The sequence below is a fragment of the Chiloscyllium punctatum genome, chromosome 52 (assembly GCF_047496795.1).
Source record: "Chiloscyllium punctatum isolate Juve2018m chromosome 52, sChiPun1.3, whole genome shotgun sequence".
Classification (NCBI taxonomy): Eukaryota; Metazoa; Chordata; class Chondrichthyes; order Orectolobiformes; family Hemiscylliidae; genus Chiloscyllium; species Chiloscyllium punctatum.
In genome coordinates this window covers 14057139-14076615 of record NC_092790.1, presented here as the reverse complement: position 1 = coordinate 14076615, position 19477 = coordinate 14057139, and the positions used below count along the sequence as shown (strand labels likewise).

The window sequence follows — 19477 nt, the reverse complement described above, 5'->3', positions numbered from 1 at the left end:
GCAGGACGGAAACGACAAGCGCCAATTCATCAACCGCTTTCTTTCAAAATTGAAAATCCCGCCAATTTCCAAACAAAGGAGTATGTTTTACCTGAATAATGAAGTATAAAAAAAACTGTGGAAGTACAAAAAACATTAACACTCATGTTAATTTACTTTTAGTTTACAAACGTATAATTCACACGGTCTTACTCTCCCTCATTGGCCGATCTGTATGTGATCTTGAGAGTGGCTTATTTTCTTAACCTTAGGAAGAAGCTGAAACAAAACAGGCCAAATACTGCAGTCTGCAACCTCTTTTCTTTTCACATTTCAGTACCACCCCGATATGCTGATAAAGCAGCACACAGCATTCTTACGGCTCAGAATCGAGGGCCAACACGTTTTTTAAGACGATATTTTAAAGCTGTCCTTCCTTATTGTTCTCGATTAGATTCAGCAAAAGCTCCACGCTTCAGTCCGGTAGCTGTGTTCTCTCGGTTCTGTTTGAAAGTCACCGACAGCAGGAAGATTTATTTTGCATTGCGAAAAATCGGATCAAACCCGTGCACTGGAAATGAAAAGCAAGTCAGAAGGTAAAATGCATCAATCGTGGGAGTGAAAGACGTGGGCATTTGTCTGCCGGGGTGAACAAGCAAGATGAAAAATGACTCACTGGCGCTTGATCGGCTCTCTCCAACCCCACTCGCGAATAATTTGCAAAATACTTACTAACACAAAAACATATAGTACGAGAAGTTGAAACGCCTTATCAAAAATCACATGGAAACTAAAATAAAGAACTCTTAAAGAAATGGTTCAGCTGTCTCAGGGAAGTTGTGGGTGGCTCTTAAAAGAGCCTTTGGGTTGTGGATGTGTGTGTGTTTCAGTGCAGTGCGGTCCTTCACTTGGAGCTGGTGTACTTGGTCACCGCCTTTGTACCCTCCGACACGGCGTGCTTGGCCAGCTCCCCGGGCAGCAGCAGCCGCACGGCGGTCTGGATCTCCCGGGAGCTGATGGTGCTGCGCTTGTTGTAATGGGCCAGGCGGGAAGCCTCCCCCGCGATACGCTCGAAAATATCGTTGACGAACGAGTTCATGATGCTCATGGCCTTGGAGGAGATGCCGGTGTCGGGGTGAACCTGCTTCATCACTTTGTAGATGTAGATGGAGTAACTTTCTTTCCTAGTCCTTTTCCTCCTCTTACCGCCCTTCGTTGGCGCCTTCTTGATGATTTTCTTCGCGCCCTTCTTGGAGGTTTGCTGAGCTTTCTTCTCATCACCCATAGCGCCGCTCACTGTTAGTAACAGGATAAGGGAAAGCGGACTCGGGGTTCCCTCCTTATAGACTGACGGCGTCATCAATACTAATGAAGGATGGAGGAAAGCCTGGCTCCTGATTGGGTAGCTTACAAGAGTCATTCCCAAACATTGAGTCTCTCCAATTGGTTAATGAGAGATCTCATGTGGATCCGTCAGGATCTGCAACGAAATGTGAAGTGGATGGTGATTCTGTTCCTGTCAGTCTGACTGAGGAAGACTGTTTTGTGTCTGTGATACAGAAAGTGACTGTGGTATTGGCTCGGTTTCCTTTTGCTTGTTGTTGTGATGATGTGTTTCTAGCTCCGCATATCTGTTTCTGTTCCTCTGTATAGGCTGGAATTAACACAGAATTTGTCACTGTGAAAAAAAACACTCTCATCCATTCGAAATTGCGATTACATTTGTTGTCAAGTTACACGTACCACTGGAACCTGACTGTGAATGTTTTCTACACTTGGGGTTGATGCATCTCGTTCTCAATTGCACGGAGTTGAAGAGAAATGATAAGAAAAATTACTATGTGATACTTTCCTTGAGTCACGAGTTGAGTCACGTCTTGACTGTGGGATGAATATATATTTTTGAGACCTTGACTGATAATTGTGTATCGATAACTGTGTGCTTTGAAAGTACGTGCAGTGTAACTGAACCACGTTGCTGCACTTTTCAATTCGGGAGTTACAACATTTCTCAGTCTTACGCGAATGACTGTTCACACTACCGCCTAACTGCGGTAGTGCTTATTACTTTAACTTTATATCTGTCATGTCCTAATTTACACATTTTGCATTAACTCAACATCTGCCCAATGAGGCTCTGGTCCTCCATCTAATAGTCAGTGTTATTTCAAGACAGGTTTTATTCAGTAACCATCAAATACTGATGTGAGCGGTAAAACGTTACACTATTTGCCAGTCACTTGGAAATATTCCTCCAATCTGTGCCCCCAGGAGAAAATGAGAACTGCAGATGCTGGGGATCAGAGGCTTATGCCCAAAACGTCGAGATGAAAGGCTTATGCTTTAAACAACGATTCTCCTGCTCCTCGGATGCTGCCTGACCTGCTGTGCTTTTCCAGCACCACACTGTCGACTCCAATCTGTGCCCGTCTGTTTCTGGGATGTATTTTTCTAAACTCTATTTCACAGTCTTAACATGTCAGTCTGTTACTGGACTGTACCTCAAACCTTCTGAAGTGTACCTTGTTGCTTTACTCTGCCGGTGTCAATTTTGAAAGTACCAGGTACCACTTTGGACAGACTCAGGTAGGACTCACTACCCTCCACTCCCAAACCCTATGAATATTAGCTTTCTGCAAAGTGAAGTTGGGTTTGTATGTATAACTGCAGCATTTTGATTAAGGATAATACTTTGTACATTGTTCCTGACAATATCTGCAATGTCACTGTGGATGTGACATTGTTTATGCCAGTTTCTAGCTAATGTATTAGACAACAGGCAATAGACAATAGGTGCAGGAGTAGGCCATTCAGCCCTTCAAGCCTGCACCACCATTCAATATGATCATGGCTGATCATTCCTAATCAGTATCCTCTTCCTGCCTTATCTCCGTAACCCTTGATTCCACTATCTTTGAGGGCTCTATCCAACTCTTTCTTAAATGAATCCAGAGACTGGGCCTCCACTGCCCTCTGGGGCAGAGCATTCCACACAGACACCACTCTCTGGGTGAAGAAGTTTCTCCTCATCTCTGTCCTAAATGGTCTACCCCGTATTTTTAAGCTGTGTCCTCTGATTCGGCACTCACCCACCAGCGGATACATGTTTCCCGCTGTCAGAGTGTCCAATCCTTTCATAATCTTAAATGTCTCAATCAGATCCCCTCTCAGTCTTCTAAACTCAAGGGTATACAAGCCCAGTGGCTTCAGTCTTTCAGTGTAAGGTAATCCCGTATTATATCCTAACAATTTATTACTTTGCAACTGACTCAGTATTTCATTCTGTAAATGCCAGTTTATTGTTTCTAACCTTGTATTTACTCAGTTTCAGTCAATCACTGGCATGACAGAGAGCAAATATCTCAACATCTCAAAGTTTCTGATGAAATGGGTAGTTAATCCTTTTTTTTCACTTCATCCTTGATACATCAGGGTAATTTATAACTGAATCGATCAGTATGCGATCTGTGAGCACACACGTATCAGTAAGTTAATGATAAAGTGTATGGTGCATGATGCTGCAGATACAGAGTTTATGCTGTAGTTATTAATTTCTTTCAATCGTGTATCACTTTAAATATCTCAAGGCAGAAGACCATAAGAAGCATGAGAATTCTGTGACATTTCTATCTGCCTGTGTGTACCCTGTCATGAGAACAGATCACAAAGGCTTTAGTTATGGTCTTCAGCTCATTTTGATGTTTAGTGCCCATAACCAAGACTTCCTTGTGGATCAAAAAAGATATATGGCTACATTAGCATAAATTAAGTTGATAACTCAACCCTAACTGCTCTCTGTGGAACTGAACAAGGGGAGAATGTTCTGCATTGCTTTCTTAGATAGAGGGCTTCCTATTCAAAACTGTGTCCCTTACTCAAGATTCTCTATGAGCATCAACATACTCCCAGCATCAACTCTGTCAACTCCATTCAGATCTTTTCCAATGAGAATATACCCAACCATTTTATACGTACAATGAGAGCTTATGTATCAATCTGCAGCTCTAAGCTTCTGCTATGTGAATATGTGAGTACAGGTATCACCCTCTCCCTGTAAGATTCGACTTTGTGCATACTTGAGTGAAGTTATCACCCTATACCTGTTGGTTTCTACTGTGTGAATATGACAGTTTCTAGTCTGTAAATGGGATAGTTTAATCAATCGTCTGTCTGTTTCTGCATTGTTAAAATGTGAACATGGTTATCAATGTCAACCTGCCATCTTCTACGAAGTGAACATGTGGGGGTCTATATTAAAATGTACCTGTTGCTTTCAGCGACAGGAATACATGAATTTAGTTATCATTATTTTCCTGTGAGTTTCTTCGATGTGAATGTATTGGTGTAGTTATCCATCTGTACTGATGAAGGGCTTTTAAACAAAACGTCAATTATCCTGCTCCTTGGATGCTTCCTGACCTGCTGTGCTTTTCCAGCATCGGACTCCCGATTCTAATCTCCAGCATCTGCAGTCCTCATCTTTGCCTATCCATTTGTACCTGTCAGTTTCTGATCTGTGAATATGGAAGTGTAGTTATTGATCTGTCCATCAGTTTCTGTAATTTGAATATGACTGTCTAACTATCTATCTCTCCCTGTCAGTTTCTGTGATGTGAAGATGACAGTCCAATTATCGATCTGCCCCTGTCAGATTCTGCTGTGTGAATATGAGAATGTCATTACCAGTCTCTACCTGTCAGCTTTTGCTATGTCAATGTGATTTTAGTTATCAATCTGCCTCATTAGGTTCTAAATGAATGTAAGAATGTAGTTATCAATATATACCTGTCAGACTTTCCTCTGGGATTATGTGAGTGTATTATCAAAATGTACCTGTCGGTTTCTGCAATGTGAATGTGTTTGTGCAATCATCAGTCTATCCCTGACAGTTTCAACCATATGAATGGATGAGTGCATCTGTACCTGAAAGTATCTGTACCTGTCAGTTTGTGCTCTGTGAATAAGTGAGTGTACTTATATATTTGTCTGTTACTTGCAGAAACTGCAGGAGCTCTTTTTACTTCAAATCTCTGTTGCTCAAAAATGAATAAGATTTCATCAATTGCCATCCATATCAGGATGGCATGGTGGCACAGTGGTGCCAGGGACACAGATTCAATTCCAACCATGCTTCATTATCTGTGTGCAGTTTGCATGTTCTGCCTGTGTCTCCATGAGTTTCCTCTGGGTGCTCTTGTTTTTCTGCATGGTCCAAACATGTGCAGGTTTGCTGGATTAGCCATGGTAAATTGTCCTGTAGTCTTCAAGGATGTGCAGTGTCAGTGGGTTAACTATGGTAAACGTAGAGTTATGGGGATAGGGTGGGGTCTACACCTAGGTGTGATTCGCTTTGGAGTTGTTGTAGAGGGATGGGCCAAATGACCTCTATCTGCACTGGAGAAATTCTATGTACTGTAAATGAAAGTGAGACTTTTTAATACCATTGTCAGTCTCTGACAGTGTAGAGCAGATTGGACAATTTCCACAACTTTTATTCTATGGTACGGTTTGTAATTCTAAGTTATATTCTGAATGTGCATTTTGAATTTATTGTTCATATGTTTATAACAAGAACACTTTATGAGAGCTTTTTCATTGTGTCCAATAATCTCTGGGTATCTGTCTGAATGTGTACTTTTTCAGGTCAATATTTCATTTCCCTTTGGACCACTTGAAAACAAAGTATTTATTCAGTCATTTTGTCAGAGATGTGTTCTGTTTTCACTTTGTGGAAACAAATTAAATTGCGACGTTTGTTTCAATCTGACATTTGGCCTGCTATCTAATTCCTCCAGTCTGGACAAACAGAACTGATACATGAATTACATACAGTCATAGATCAGACAGCAAGTTTAAACCATGGTGAGATAATTGGATGAATACTTAATCTGAATGTTTATTTACTTCTTTCCCTCCATAACTGGAATACATTGTGACCATGCAATAGGGGGCTCAGTATTTCTGAATAAATGAGTGGAGTTTACTTTTTGACCAATGTGATACCATGCATTTAAATTTGATTAGAAGTTCACTTGTACATTGGGACTGACATATTTCACTCTTACCCTGTCCTGTTTAACTTCATTAATGAAATGCTAGCTCTCCCAACCATGTGATCCTTCCAGGCATGATTTTTCTATTTTTGCCTGTGGACCTACTAACCTGACAATATTTATGTGCTTTGCAAGTTATTCTATACCCACTGTGTATTGGCACTATCTCATTCTTTGTTGCGTTCAGAAATCAGTTTCCTTCACACCCTTCATTACATGAATAAGGACAATAACTGGCGCAGTCAGCAACTATTTGCTCTGCTCTTCCATTCACTTGTATGGCTTGAGTACTTGGGAATTACTATCTACCTGTCAGTCTGTGCTATTCAGTGGGACTGGTCCTTCAAAACTCTGCTCAGATGGGACAGGCCGCCACAGAGTAGAGCCACGTTGTCTAGTGAAGAACTTAGAAACTAAACTTTAATGTTGACTACTCAGGCTGTTCTCCATTGTGTGTATACACAGATTTTATATATATAAAAAAAAAAGTTTTGAAAGTAATATTTATGACACAGGGAGGATGCCCATACTCACTTGACCCTTCTTCAGTCTTCCTGCGTTGTGTTACTGAGCAGTTTAAATGTTTGCTGTAAAGTGGACAGCCAGTTAGTAGAGTGGGACAGGAGAGAGTTCTCAGTTCATGTTTCCTGAAGTGAATGGGAAAGATCTTATTTTCTGTAATTGTTTGTATCTGTAGGATTTATAGACAAGTAAAACTGTAACACATTGTCACAGAAACGAGTCTGTGCTGTTCTTAAAAGTCAAGTGGGAAAAGCAATGGACTTTTCCAATTCTGATAATGTGGAATCTAACTGGGGGTAGTGATATCAAGGTCTGGCCTTCAGAGTGTCATACAGTTGTACAGCACAGAAACAGGTCCTTTGGTCCAAGTTGTTAGTGCTGGCCAGAGATCCTAATCTGACCAAGTCCCATTTGCCAGCATATGGTCTGCCTCCCTCTAAACCCTTTCTATTCGTGTACCAATCCAGGTGCCTACGTAAGGTTGTAATTGTACCCACCACCTCGACTTCCTCTGGTAGCTCATTCCATACAAGCACCACCCTCTGCGATGATAAAGTAACTCCACACGTGCTTTTTAAATCGTTTCCCTCTCACCTTAAACCTATGCCCTCTATTTTTAGTCTCCCCAACATTAGGAAAAAGAACTTGCGTATTCACCCTCTCAATGTCACTCATGATTTTCTTAACCTCAGTAAGGTCATACCTCAGCCTCAGACAGTCCAGGGGGAAAGAACAATTGCCTATTCGGCCTCTCTCCATAACTCAAATCCTCCAGTCCTGGCAACGAATATAGTTGATGTAGTTTACATGGACTACAGTAAGGCCTCTGTAGGAGCATAATCCCTGACCAGAGATGAAAGACTCAGGAGGCAGGCAGGATTCAGGCAAGTGGTAGGTGTTTATTCAAGAAGAAACTGGTTAATGCAGGGAGAGGGCCAAAGGATCTTCCCCTGAGACTAGCCTCAGAAGAGAGATCCATGGCACACTCTGCTTTTACAATAAGAAAAGCAGTATTTATTGTACACATTCTGTGAACAATTACAAACAGCGTGATTAATATGTTCCTCCCTCTTTCTTTGCATACCCTATCCTATGAGACACCTAATCAATGATGGGCATCCATTGGACAGCTCCAGGTTCACATGATCTCAAGGTGATTAGCAGATACTGTAATCCCTCTGCCTTGGGATCTTTCTACGTATTCTATTTGTTCACATTCCAGAGTTACTTGCTATACTCCTTCGGGTTTCTGTCAGTCTAGCTTATCTTGAGGGACATCCTGAATGCTGTTATTCATTGTATTTAATTTTACTCAAATTCTATTGTTCCACTTACATGCCCCAAAATCCTTATTATATATGATGAAAAAAACAGTTAATTTTGCAGTATTTGCAAAAGATTTGCAATTTTATTTTCTGTTATAAAGTTTGTTTCATAACTGTGTGACTTTACACATTTGAATTGAGTAGTATAAGATAACTTTAGCTGTTGCCCCCTCAGTTGTTATAGGGGATTAATGGGCTGTATCGAACAGCTGGTGCCTGTTCATTTACTGGCATAACTCCCTTTCATTTAATGTGGCTGGAGTTACTCGTTTATCAGACCTTCGGTCTGCTGGTCAGGACTGATTCGAATGGGAACAGGCTGGGTCCTTCTTACTGTCCTCTGAGTGGCTTGTTCAATGGTATCATTAAGTCTTACTGTGTGAGAACAGGCTGATGTGCTTAGTTTCTGCCATTGTCTCGCATGTCCTGCTGTTTAATTCTACTTTCCACTTATCGGCCAATTTGTGTTAACAGATATGGGCCACTCTATTCTGGCAGGTACAGGCCACCCCGATAGCCTTTGACAAAGTCCCGTATAAAAGACTGGTCGAAGATAGACTCTTGGAGTCTGAAGCAAACTGGATCTGAAATTAGCTTGCAGACAGGATGCAAAGTGTGATGGTGATGGGTTGTGTTTGTGATTGGAAGCCTGTGACCAGTGGTGTCCCACAGGGATCCTTGTTGTTTGTTCTGTACATTAACAACTTGGATGTGAATGCAGAAGGTACAATTACTATGTTTGTAGGTGAGATTTTAGTGTGGAAGTGCAAAACGTGTTGGTGCAGGCTTGGAGGGCAAAGGGCATGTGACTGTGCTGTACTGTTCGCTCTTCTTCGACATGAAAATTGGCAGCACTTGTTGACAGTGAGGGGGATGGTCTCAGGCCACAGTACGAGTACAGCCGGCAGAACAATGGCTCTGATATTCCTGGTAAGTGTGAGATAATGTATTTTAGGAGGTCTAATAACCGAAAGAATTACACAATGAAGGGTAAGTCCTGAGGGAGTACTGAGGAACAAAGGGACCTTGGTATACAAGTCTATAGATCCCAGAAGGAAACAGCACAGGTGGACAGGCTGCTGAAGAAGGCATACACAATGCTGGCCTTTATTACCTGAGCTGTACAATTTAAAAGCAAGGCACGCTTACGACAACTTTATAGAACATTGATTAGGCCACAGATGGAATACTGTGTGCAGGTCTGACTGCCACCCTCTCAGAAGGATGTGAATGTACTGGAGAGGGTGCAGTGGGTTGGAAAGTCACTGTTATGAGGCAAGACTGGATAAGCTGAGTTTTGTTTTCTTGGAGCAGAGAAGACTCAGGGAGGATCTGACTGAAGAATACCAGATTATCAGAAATGTAGGCAGAGTAGATTGAGAAAATCTTTCCTCCCCATGACCGATGTGTCTAAGTCCAGAGGGCACAAGTTGATGTTGAGGAGAAAACAGCTTAGAGGAAATGTGAGAAAAATATTTTGACCCAGAGGTGGGTAAAGTTTGGAACATTCTGCCTGAGAGGGTGGTTGGGTACTCGCACAGCATTTAAGCCGCATCTGGATGTGCCTTTAATAGGCCAGGGTCTCGTCAGTTAGTGGCCAAGTGCAGGCAAATGGGACGAATGCAGTTTGGTGTTTGTTGAACATCATGGACATGGTGGGCCAAAGGGTTTGTTTCTTTGCTGTATGACTCTATATTTCTATAACATGCTTGTAAATCTTTACTGTATCACCTCAAGTTTAACAACATCCTTCCTGTAGCAGGTTGATGAGAATTATACACAATCTCCTAAAAATGGATTCACCAATATCCTGCACAGCTACCAGATGACCTCCCAACTCCGACAGTCAGTATTCTGAACAATGAAGGCAAGCACGCCAAATGCCTTCTTCACCACCCTGTCTATCTGCAACTAATTTCATGGACTTTGAGGTGCCAGTATTGGACTCAGGTAGACAAAGTGAAAAATGAGACAACACCAGGTTTTTGTCCAACAGGTTTATTTGGAAACACTAGCTTTTGAAGCACTGCACCTTCATCAGGCGGTTGATGAAGGAAAAGTGCTTTGAAAGCTAGTGCTTCCAAATAAACCTGTTGGAGTACATTCAAGGAAATATTCACTGGCACACTGAGGTTTCTTCATTCAGCAACACTCCCCAGTGCCCTACCATTAAGTGTGGAATTAGTGTCTTGGTTTGCCTTCTCAAAATGTATGTAAACTGAACTACAACTGCCACTCCTCAGCCCACTGACCCACCTGACAAGAGGTAGAGTTAGTAAGTATGCAGATGACACCAAAATTGGAGTGTAATGGACAGCAAAGAAGATTAGCACAGATTACAACAAGATCTTGATCAGATGGACCAGTGGGCTGAGAAGTGGCAGATGGAGTTTAATTTAGATAAATGTGAGGTGCTGCATTTTGGGAAAGCAAATCTTAGCAAGACTTATACACTTAATGATCAGGTCCTAGGGAGTGTTGCTGAACAAAGAGACCTTGGAGTGCAGGTTCATAGCTCCTTGAAAGTGGAGTTGCAGGTTGATAGGATAGTGAAGGCGGCGTTTGGTATGCTTTCCTTTATTGGTCAGTGAATTGATTACAAGAGTTGGGAGATCATGCTGCGGCTGTACAGGATATTGGTTAGGCCACTGTTGGAATATTGCATGCAATTCTAGTCTCCAACCTATCGGAAAGATATTGTGAAACTTGAAGGGGTTCAGAAAGGATTTACAAGGATGTTGCCAAGGTTGGAGTATTTGAGGTACCGGGAGATGTTGAATAGGCTTAAGGTTATTTTTGGAGGGGTAACCTAATAGAGGTTTATAAAATCATGAGAGCTATGGGTAGAATAAATAGACAACATTTATTCCCTGGGGCAGGGGAGTCCAGAGTGAGAGGGCATAGACTAAGGGTTAGAGGGGAAGATTTAAAAGGGATCTGGAGGGCAATTTTTTCAATGTGACGTAGTGTGTGTATAGAATGAGCTGCCAGAGAAATTGGTGGAGACTGGTACAATGACACCATTTAAAAGGCACTTGGTTGGATACAATAATAAGAAGGTTTTAGAAGGATATGGGCCACATGCTGGCAAATGAGACTGGATTAGTTCAGGATTTTTTTTTACAGATTACTTACAGTGTAGAAACAGGCCCTTCGGCCCAACAAGTTCACACCAACCCGCCGAAGCCCAACGCACCCAGACCCATTCCCCTATATTTACCTCTTCACCTAACACTACGGGCAATTTGGCATGGCCAAATGACCTAACCTGCACATTTTTGGACCGTGGGAGGAAACCGGAGCACCCGGAGGAAATCCACGCAGACACGGGGAGAATGTGCAAACTCGACACAGTCAGTTGCCTGAGGCAGGAATTGAACCTGGGTCTCTGGTGCTGTGAGACCGCATTGCTAACCACTGTGCCACCGTGCCACCCACTATCTGGTTGGCATGGATGAGTACAGCTGAAGTGTCTGTTTCTGTACTGTATAAATCAATGACTATATGGCTGTGAATAATAACATTTATTGGAAATGGGGTGATGTGCATGGAGAATGGAGAGAGATTTAAAAAAAATTGCAATTCCTTGGTGGTATTTGACTCTGTTTCAAATTGAGCTGACTGTGCATCGAATTCAAACTGCTCTGTGACTGTGGAAAGGACATTCTTTAGTCTGACAACGGTAACATACCTGCTGTTTGTTAGAAGGAACTGATCACACTTGGCTTTGCCCCAAGGGAATATGTCTTGGTCCTTCAATTATTTTTCTGGAGGAAGACAGAAGAGACATCTCCTGCAAAATCAAAATTACGTTTGGCAGTGTCAAACCTTCGAATGTAACATTCATTTAATAATCATAAGACTGTTTTTCTTTCAAACCGGCAAGTCCAACAGAACTACAGGTCTGATTCTATCCTTGGCCTGAGCTGCTCTTTGTCTGGTGATTGTAATAAAAATATCTATACCAATTCACTGAGAACCAGATATGAACCCACACCTCCACAGCTCCACAATAGGGCTACCCAACACAAGTGCATATCAGGATCTGAGAGTTTCCTTATTAATCCATACCTGTCAGTTCCTGCGAGTTGAATGTGGGAGTTCAACTGTCAACCTGTCCCTATCAGTATAAGCTGTGCAAATGTGTGAGTGAATGTAGTTATCAATCTGTCCCTGTCACAATCTGGTAAGTATATTTACATTTTGGCATTGCAGACACTGACAGGGACAGATTAATAACTACACTCACACATTCACATAGCATTAACTGACAGGTATAGATTGATAACTACTCATATATCCAAGCAGAACAAACTTGCAGGACTGGTTGTTAAATATATTTTAAATAAATAAAATCAGTCCCTATGTGTTTCACTGATTGGGATGTGAGGGTTTAGTCATCAATATGTACCTGTCGGTTTCAGCTATGAGAACGCGAGTGTCATTATCAGTATCTACCTGTCAGTGTTTGCTGTATAAATATTATATGCAGTCATCAAATTGTACCCATCAGTTTCTTCTGTGTGAATGTAGATATTGATCTCTATTTGTCTGCTTTAGCTATACAAATGTGTGAATGCAGTTATCAAACAGTACCTGTCAGGTTTTGCTCTTTGATACGAGAGTGTCTTTGTCAATCTGTTTCTACCACGTCAATTTGAGAGAGTCGATACCAACCTGTTCCTGTCAGTTTCTTCCCTGTCAATATGTGAATACAGTTCTTGATCAGTAATCATCAGCTTCTGCTGTGAATATTGGTGTATTAATCAAACTGGAGTGGTCAGTTTCAGCGATGTGAATGTGGGAGTATAGTTATCTTCTTTGTCAAAGTGAGTGTAACTCAATCTGTACCTTTCAGACTCTGCTGCGTGAATACATAAATATAGTTATCAATCTACAGCTGTCAATTTCTGCTTGGTGAATACATTTAAGTAATTGTCAGTCTATCGCTGCTATGTGAATGTGTGAGCTGAGTTTTCATCTGTTGCTATCAGCTTCTGATTAGTGATCAATAGAGTTCAGTGATCAATCTTTCCCCGTCAGGCTCTGTAATTCCAGTGTTTTGAGTGTATTGATTCATTTTTTTCCTGTAAGTTTGTGTGACTGTAGTTATCAGCCTGTACCCTCAGATTCTGCTATATGAACATAAGACTGCAGTTATTCATTTATTTTGATCATTGTTCTCACATGTCCTGAGATAATTTGAAAAGTATTGTTTTGTGCACCTTACAGGTAGATCATCTCATCCAAGATCCATCAAGGTGATAGAACAGAATACAGTGTTAAAGCTGCAGAGAAGGTGCAGACAGAGATTAGCATCAAAATTTAGAGATCCATTCAAAAGTCTAACAATAGCGCAGAAGCTGTTCTTGAATCTGTTCGATGGTGTATTCAAACTTCTGTATTTTCCCCCTAACAGACCAGGGTGGAGGAGCGTATAACTGGGGTCGGATGGGTCTTTCATGTTGTTGGTTGCTTTCCCAAGACAGGAGGAAGTGGAAATGAAGCCTTTGGATGGAAGGCTGCTTTCAGTGATGGACTGGGCTGAGTCACAACTCTCTGTAGTTTCTTGTGGTCTTGGGCAGAACAGAAGCCATATTACGCTGTGACACATCCAAATATTTGTGGTGCATCTATAAAAGTTTGCAAGAGTCTTTATGGACATGCTGAATTCCCTTAGCCATCTGAGGAAATCTGCTTGGTGAATGTCATAGAGTCATAGTCATAGAGACGTACAGCACGGAAACAGACCCTTCACTCCACCTTTTCCATGCCAGCTCGATATCCCAACCCAATCTAGTCCCACCTCGCAGCACCCGGCCCACATCCCTCCAAATATTTCCTATTCATATACACATCTAGATGCCTTTTAAATGCCGCAATTGTACTAGCCTCCACCACTTCCTCCTGGAGGTCATTCCATACAAGTACCACCCTCTGCATGAAAACATGCCCCTTAGGTTTCTTTTATATCGTTCCCCTCTCACCCTAAACCTATGCCCTCTAGTTCTGGACTCCCCCACCCCAGGGAAAAGACTTTGTTTATTTATCCTTTTCACACCCCTCATGATTTTATAAACCTCTATAATGTCCCACCTCAGCCTCTGATGCTCCAGGGAAAGTAGCCCTAGCCTATTCAACCTCTCCTGATAGCTCAAATCCTCCAAACCTGGCAACATCCTTGTAAATTGTTTCTGAACCCTTTCAAGATTCATAATATCATTCTTAGAGGAAGGAGACCAGAATTGCATGCAATATTCCAACTTGCAGCTGTACAGGACATTGGTTAGGCCACAGGTGACCTCCCAACAACTGTACTCAATACTGAATGTGTTTGGGTCATTGTCAATCTAAGTCTGCCAGGCTCTGCTATGTGAATATGAGAATTTACTTTTTAATAATCCCTGTCAGTTTTTGCTTCATGAATGTTTTGTTTAGTTAAGAACCCTTCCCGGTCAGGCTCTGTAATGTAAATCTGAGTGCATTTATCAATGTTTGCATGACAGAATTTCTTTTGTGAACATGTGAATGTGGTTATCAATTTTCCCTAGTAATTTCTGCTCTGTGAATATGAAAATGTAGTTATTAATCTCTAAATGAAAACCAAAAGAACTGCAGACGCTGGAAATCAGAAACTAAAACAAATTGCTAGAAAAGCTCAGCAGGTCTGACAGAGTCTGTGGACAGAAATCAGAGTTAAAATTTCCAGTCTAGTAACCCTTCCTGTGAAGAGATGGTAGCCAGGAAAATATTAGATTTTCTGCAGAAGATAGGGTGTGTTGAAGGAAAGGGAGTAAATGGTGGGTGGATATAGAATCCAAAGAGAGGGAAGAACAGTTGAACAGATAAACTAGTGGATCACAGTCAGACGAGGACAGTAGTAGGTATTAATAGAGATTGTTAGTGAGTTTTGGTGTACAATAGAAGAGCCTGTGATAACACGGCATGGTGAGAGGGGTTTTGGGTAATGGTACGGGAAGAGCTCTCGCTCTAAAGATGTAGAATTCAATATTGAGTCCAGAAGGCTGTTGAGTTCCCAAGCAGAAAATGAAGTGCTGTTCTTCCAGCTTGCAATGAACTTTGCTGGAGCACTGCAGCAAGCCTGAGACAGAGATGTTGGCCAGGGAATTGGGTGGTATGTTGAAGCGGCACGCTACTAGAAGCTCAGGGACATTTTCTTTCTGGACTGAATGTAGATGTTCTGCACAGTGGACACCCAATCTACACTCAGTTTCTCCAGCATAGAGAAGACCAAATGGTAGCTAGGAATATATACACAATCAGTTCTGAGGAGGGGTCACTAGACCTCAAATGTTAAGTCTGATTTCCCTCTACAAATGCTGCCAAACCTGTGGATTTTCCAGCAATTTTTGTTATTAATTTCTACCTGTCAGTTTCTGTGCTGTAAACATGGGTGTCATTGTCAAACTGTACATGTCAATTTATGCAATTTGAAACAGGGAGTGTTATTAATCTGTTCCAATGAGTTTTGATGATGAGGATGTAGTTATCAGTCTTCCTCTGAAATGTCATGCAGTGTGCACATGTGTATGATTATCCAATCTGTCCCTGTTATATTCTGCTCTGGGTATCTCAGGATGGAGTTATGAATCTGTATCTGTCCGCATCTTATTTATAAACGTGCAAATGCATTAAGCAGACTGTAGCTGCCAGTGTTTGTGTTTGTGTTTGTGTGTGTGTGTATTTATGTATCATTCTCACCTTTTCAGTTTCTGCAGAATGAATCAGTGAGAGCAGCTGTCAATCTTCATTGATCAGTTTCTCTTCTGCCCGTATGAGAGTTTTGGAATTGATCTATACTTGCCAGTTTCTGCTGTGTGACTGTGAGAGTCAAGTACTCAATCAGTACCAACTACTTTCAACTCTTTTATGTATGAAAGTTGCCTAATTTTCTGGCAGCCAATAATATTCTAAGAGTCCAATCATCACCAGGAATCTATGGTTGATTGTCAGGAAAACCCATCGGGTTCACTAATGTCCTGTAAGGAAACTGCTATCCTTGTGTCTCCAGACCCGCAGCAACGTGGTTGACTCATAACTACCCCCTCAGCAGTTAGGGTTGGGCAATAAATCCTGGCCCAGCCAGTGATGCCCTCATCCCACAAATGAATTTAGGAAAAAGAATCCTCTGTGACTGAGATTCATTCCGTGATATTAGTTTTTAAGGGTGTTGTGATTGGGCCTTAAACTCTTCTGCATTTTGTGATTTATGACAGAATCACAGAATTGATACAGCCATTCAGCCCATTGTGTCTGCACTGGGACAGTCTGTTGTTCATCTGTTCTCCACACTAATTTCCACTAATTGTTGGGTGTCTGAACTTCATCCACTCACTGCCAGTATCTCAAGGTAAATGCTAATGTGAGATTAGTTCTGCAGTATTCTACCATTGAATAACTATAGTGTCAGTTTGGTTTTGTATGCAACAGCATCAGGTGGAGTGTGTGAATTGCATTCTCTTTACATGTTGAGTTGTATTTGTTTGGTCTGAGTGTTGGATAAACTCGATCAATATTCACAAACAGTGTGTGTGAGAGATTAATGTTGCTTCAATGTTTACCTTTGCCATGAATCTGAATGTTATTGTTTTCAGACTTTTTTTTAGGTTTCGTGTATGCAAGAGTCTTTATTAGTTGCTGCTGGACACTGTAAAATGTAACATCTAACACTAACTGAAGCGATTAATGGTTTGGTGAGTCAATTTATAACTGTCCATATGTGGAAACACCTGGATGGAAATTTCATTCTTTTTCCCTTTCACCATTAACTGGCTGAGTGCAAGTGAGTTTTCTGCTGTGCTGCCAACCTGTATCACTTTAAAGGAACGGTATTAGTCTATACCACACTGACATTTTCTGTCTGTCTATTGTTAATCAGTCAGTAGCTCTGTGGGAGATAGAATGGTGTGTGCGTGCACAAGCACACATATGGGGTTGGGATGGAGATGGTGGTTGCAGGTGTGTACAAACACGATGAGCACTCTCTCGCCATGAGGCTTTGGCCCAGAGGTTCATTTGGAATTTACATAGTTTAATTGTTGTGTCTTTTCCAGGACAATGATTTGTCTATGTTTCCAGTTCTGCATGTCATGATCTGATACACTGAGGTAGGTTTAATGCCTTATAAATCAGTGTTTCACCCATTAAAATGTATGGAAATGCTTCTGCATTACTCAGGCCCTCAACCAGAATGGGAGTGTGGATAAAGTGTGTATGCATCAGCACCAGGCTGAGAGTGAGAACTGAATTCAATCAATCAGTCACTGATCCTTGATACCAATATGGTCCTTATTCTTGGTTATTGTATTTCACAATGGTTCAGTGTCATTTAAATTGAAACATGTCACTTTTAGTAACTGCAAGCACAATTAATTCTTTAAATTTCTGCTACCTGACATGAATGAGGTTTTATCCATTGCCACTGGAGTCAGTTCCCATTAGTGAAAATTGATGTGTTTCTATATCTGCTAATATTTGTCCTCGTACATAGAGTCATAGAGATATACAGCATGGAAACAGACCCTTCGGTCCAACCTGTCCACGCCAACCAGATATCCCAACCCAATCTAGTCCCACCTGCCAACACCCAGCCCATATCCCTCCAAACTCTTCCTATTCATATACCCATCCAAATGCCTCTTAGATGTTGCAATTGTACCAGCCTCTACCACTTCCTCTGCCTGCTCATTCCATACGTAGTTGGATAATGTCCAGAGCTTATGTGCTTTAGTTTTAGAGCCCAGAGGATCAATAGACAGGTGAACATGCAACACATTACAGCGGAAAAGCATCTGTGCTTTTCTTCAGAATCAAGGGGAGAAAAGCAATAGACTTTTGTAATTCCTATAGTGCAGAGTCTAACCAGGAACAGTGGGGATATCAAGGTCTGGTTTTCAGGATGCTATCAATTTTTCCATTGTGATATACTTTACCAATGAATTAATGATCGGTATTAACTGAATCAATTTGCAACCAAGTGAACACTTCAACTGCATTACAGCTGACTGAAGACAGTGCTCCTTGTGCAGAAAAGAGAATTGCTCAATTCTATTTTATTTACCAATCTGGACAGGATATGGTGCAAACCATTAGCAGTACACTTGTGTTGCTCTCTGGTAGGGCAGGGGAAAACAAAAGGTCTTTTATTTTCAATTGGCAGTGAAGAATATTTAAACAGTCAAATTCGATTTATTGAACAATCAACTCTTGATGGTTAAAATAAAGGAGCAGCTTGACAAACCTATCGATTTTAGCTTTCTCTTTCTTTCTGCACTAGTGTAAATAGTAATGATCTGATTCTATTGACTCCTTGGCAAAACTATATCCTGATTCATTGATTTTTTTTGTAGGTTAATGAAGAGATCGTCAAGATGAATGCAGGATTCTTGATTTCTTGAAACAAATTTTGAAAGACACAGAAGAAGAAGAAAAACTCTCTTTCTGGACCGAAAAAAAACCTACAAAATGATGAAATGGAGAATGGTGTTATGACACAGATAGGGATGACAACTTCTCTGCTGCCATGAAAAATCTATGGAAATGGAATACTCATTGAATTAACAATTCTAATCCCTTTCAATCAGCTGTGTTGTTATAGACTGTTTTCGAACATTGCAGACTAAATAATCTGAACAGACGTATTCTGTGATGTAGATCTCTTTGATTAGATTACTTTTTTTTTAAAGATTAGATTACTTACAGTGTGGAAACAGGCCCTTCGGCCCAACAAGTCCACACCACCCCGCCGAAGCGTAACCCACCCATACCCCTACATCTACATCTACCCCTTACCTAACACTACGGGCAATTTAGCATGGCCAATTCACCTGACCTGCACATCTTTGGACTGTGGGCGGAAACCGGAGCACCCGGAGGAAACCCACGCAGACACGGGGAGAACGTGCAAACTCCACACAGTCAGTCGCCTGAGGCAGGAATTGAACCCGGGTCTCCGGCGCTGTGAGGCAGCAGTGCTAACCACTGTGCCACCGTGCCGCCCACAAGAGATTAGAGATTGGAACAGAAATCAGTTTGATAAAATGTTTTGTGCTAGTTGTGGTCTATATGGATCTTCATCACTGTTAGATGTTGTAACGTGTATTTCAGGATGGTGTACGAATTTGCAACTACTGTTAAATCAGTCAGTAGCACTGTGGGAGATAGAATGGTGTGTGCGCGCGAACAAGCACACATATGGTGGTGGGATGGAGATGGTGGTCGTGGGCGTGTACACACACGATGAGCACTCCCTCGACATCAGGCTTTGGCCCAAAGGTTCATTTGGAATTTACATAGTTTAATTGTTGTGTCTTTTCCAGGACAATGATTTACCAAAAATGTAATTTTGACTTTCTCAGTTACTGAAAATACCAAAGTTAATTTCTGCATCTGCACTCAATATCCTCTTCATATTGCCTTGTTGTAACAATGTAACAGCATGACTGGTTTGTTCACCTTGATTGTAACTTTAAAATTGCCTTTACTACACGTGGATTAATGTAATTCCTGAATGTATATTTCATGAGGTTACAGTCTATCCCTCTTCTGATGTTGCAAATAATAACTGGCTATGCATAA

The 19477-nt window shown here is 41.4% G+C and overlaps 1 protein-coding gene and 3 long non-coding RNA genes across 5 annotated transcripts in view; 1 reads left to right on the top strand and 3 right to left on the bottom strand.

Moving 5' to 3' along the window:
* Window positions 1-19477, bottom strand: part of LOC140470801 (uncharacterized) — a 678281-nt gene that overhangs the window by 93677 nt on the left and 565127 nt on the right. The window lies entirely within an intron of this gene.
* On the top strand, window positions 151-19286 carry LOC140470794 (uncharacterized). The gene is made up of 4 exons (XR_011956712.1): window positions 151-575; window positions 16495-16593; window positions 16954-17007; window positions 18250-19286. It is a non-coding gene; the product is annotated as an uncharacterized lncRNA (long non-coding RNA).
* LOC140470675 (histone H2B 1/2-like) lies at window positions 779-1414 on the bottom strand. The gene has a single exon (XM_072566700.1). The coding sequence runs from the start codon at window positions 1397-1399 to the stop codon at window positions 884-886; it is 516 nt and encodes a 171-aa protein (XP_072422801.1). The 5' UTR covers window positions 1400-1414; the 3' UTR covers window positions 779-883.
* Window positions 11313-19477, bottom strand: part of LOC140470792 (uncharacterized) — a 67740-nt gene continuing 59575 nt past the window's right edge. Inside the window, exon 3 of the long non-coding RNA XR_011956711.1 lies at window positions 11313-11672. This is a non-coding gene — a long non-coding RNA (uncharacterized lncRNA). The remainder of the gene's footprint in view (window positions 11673-19477) is intronic.

Excerpts from the sequence above, each read along its gene's own strand:
- LOC140470675 (XM_072566700.1), bottom strand. The coding sequence starts at position 1,399 with ATGACTCTTGTAAGCTACCCAATCAGGAGCCAGGCTTTCCTCCATCCT.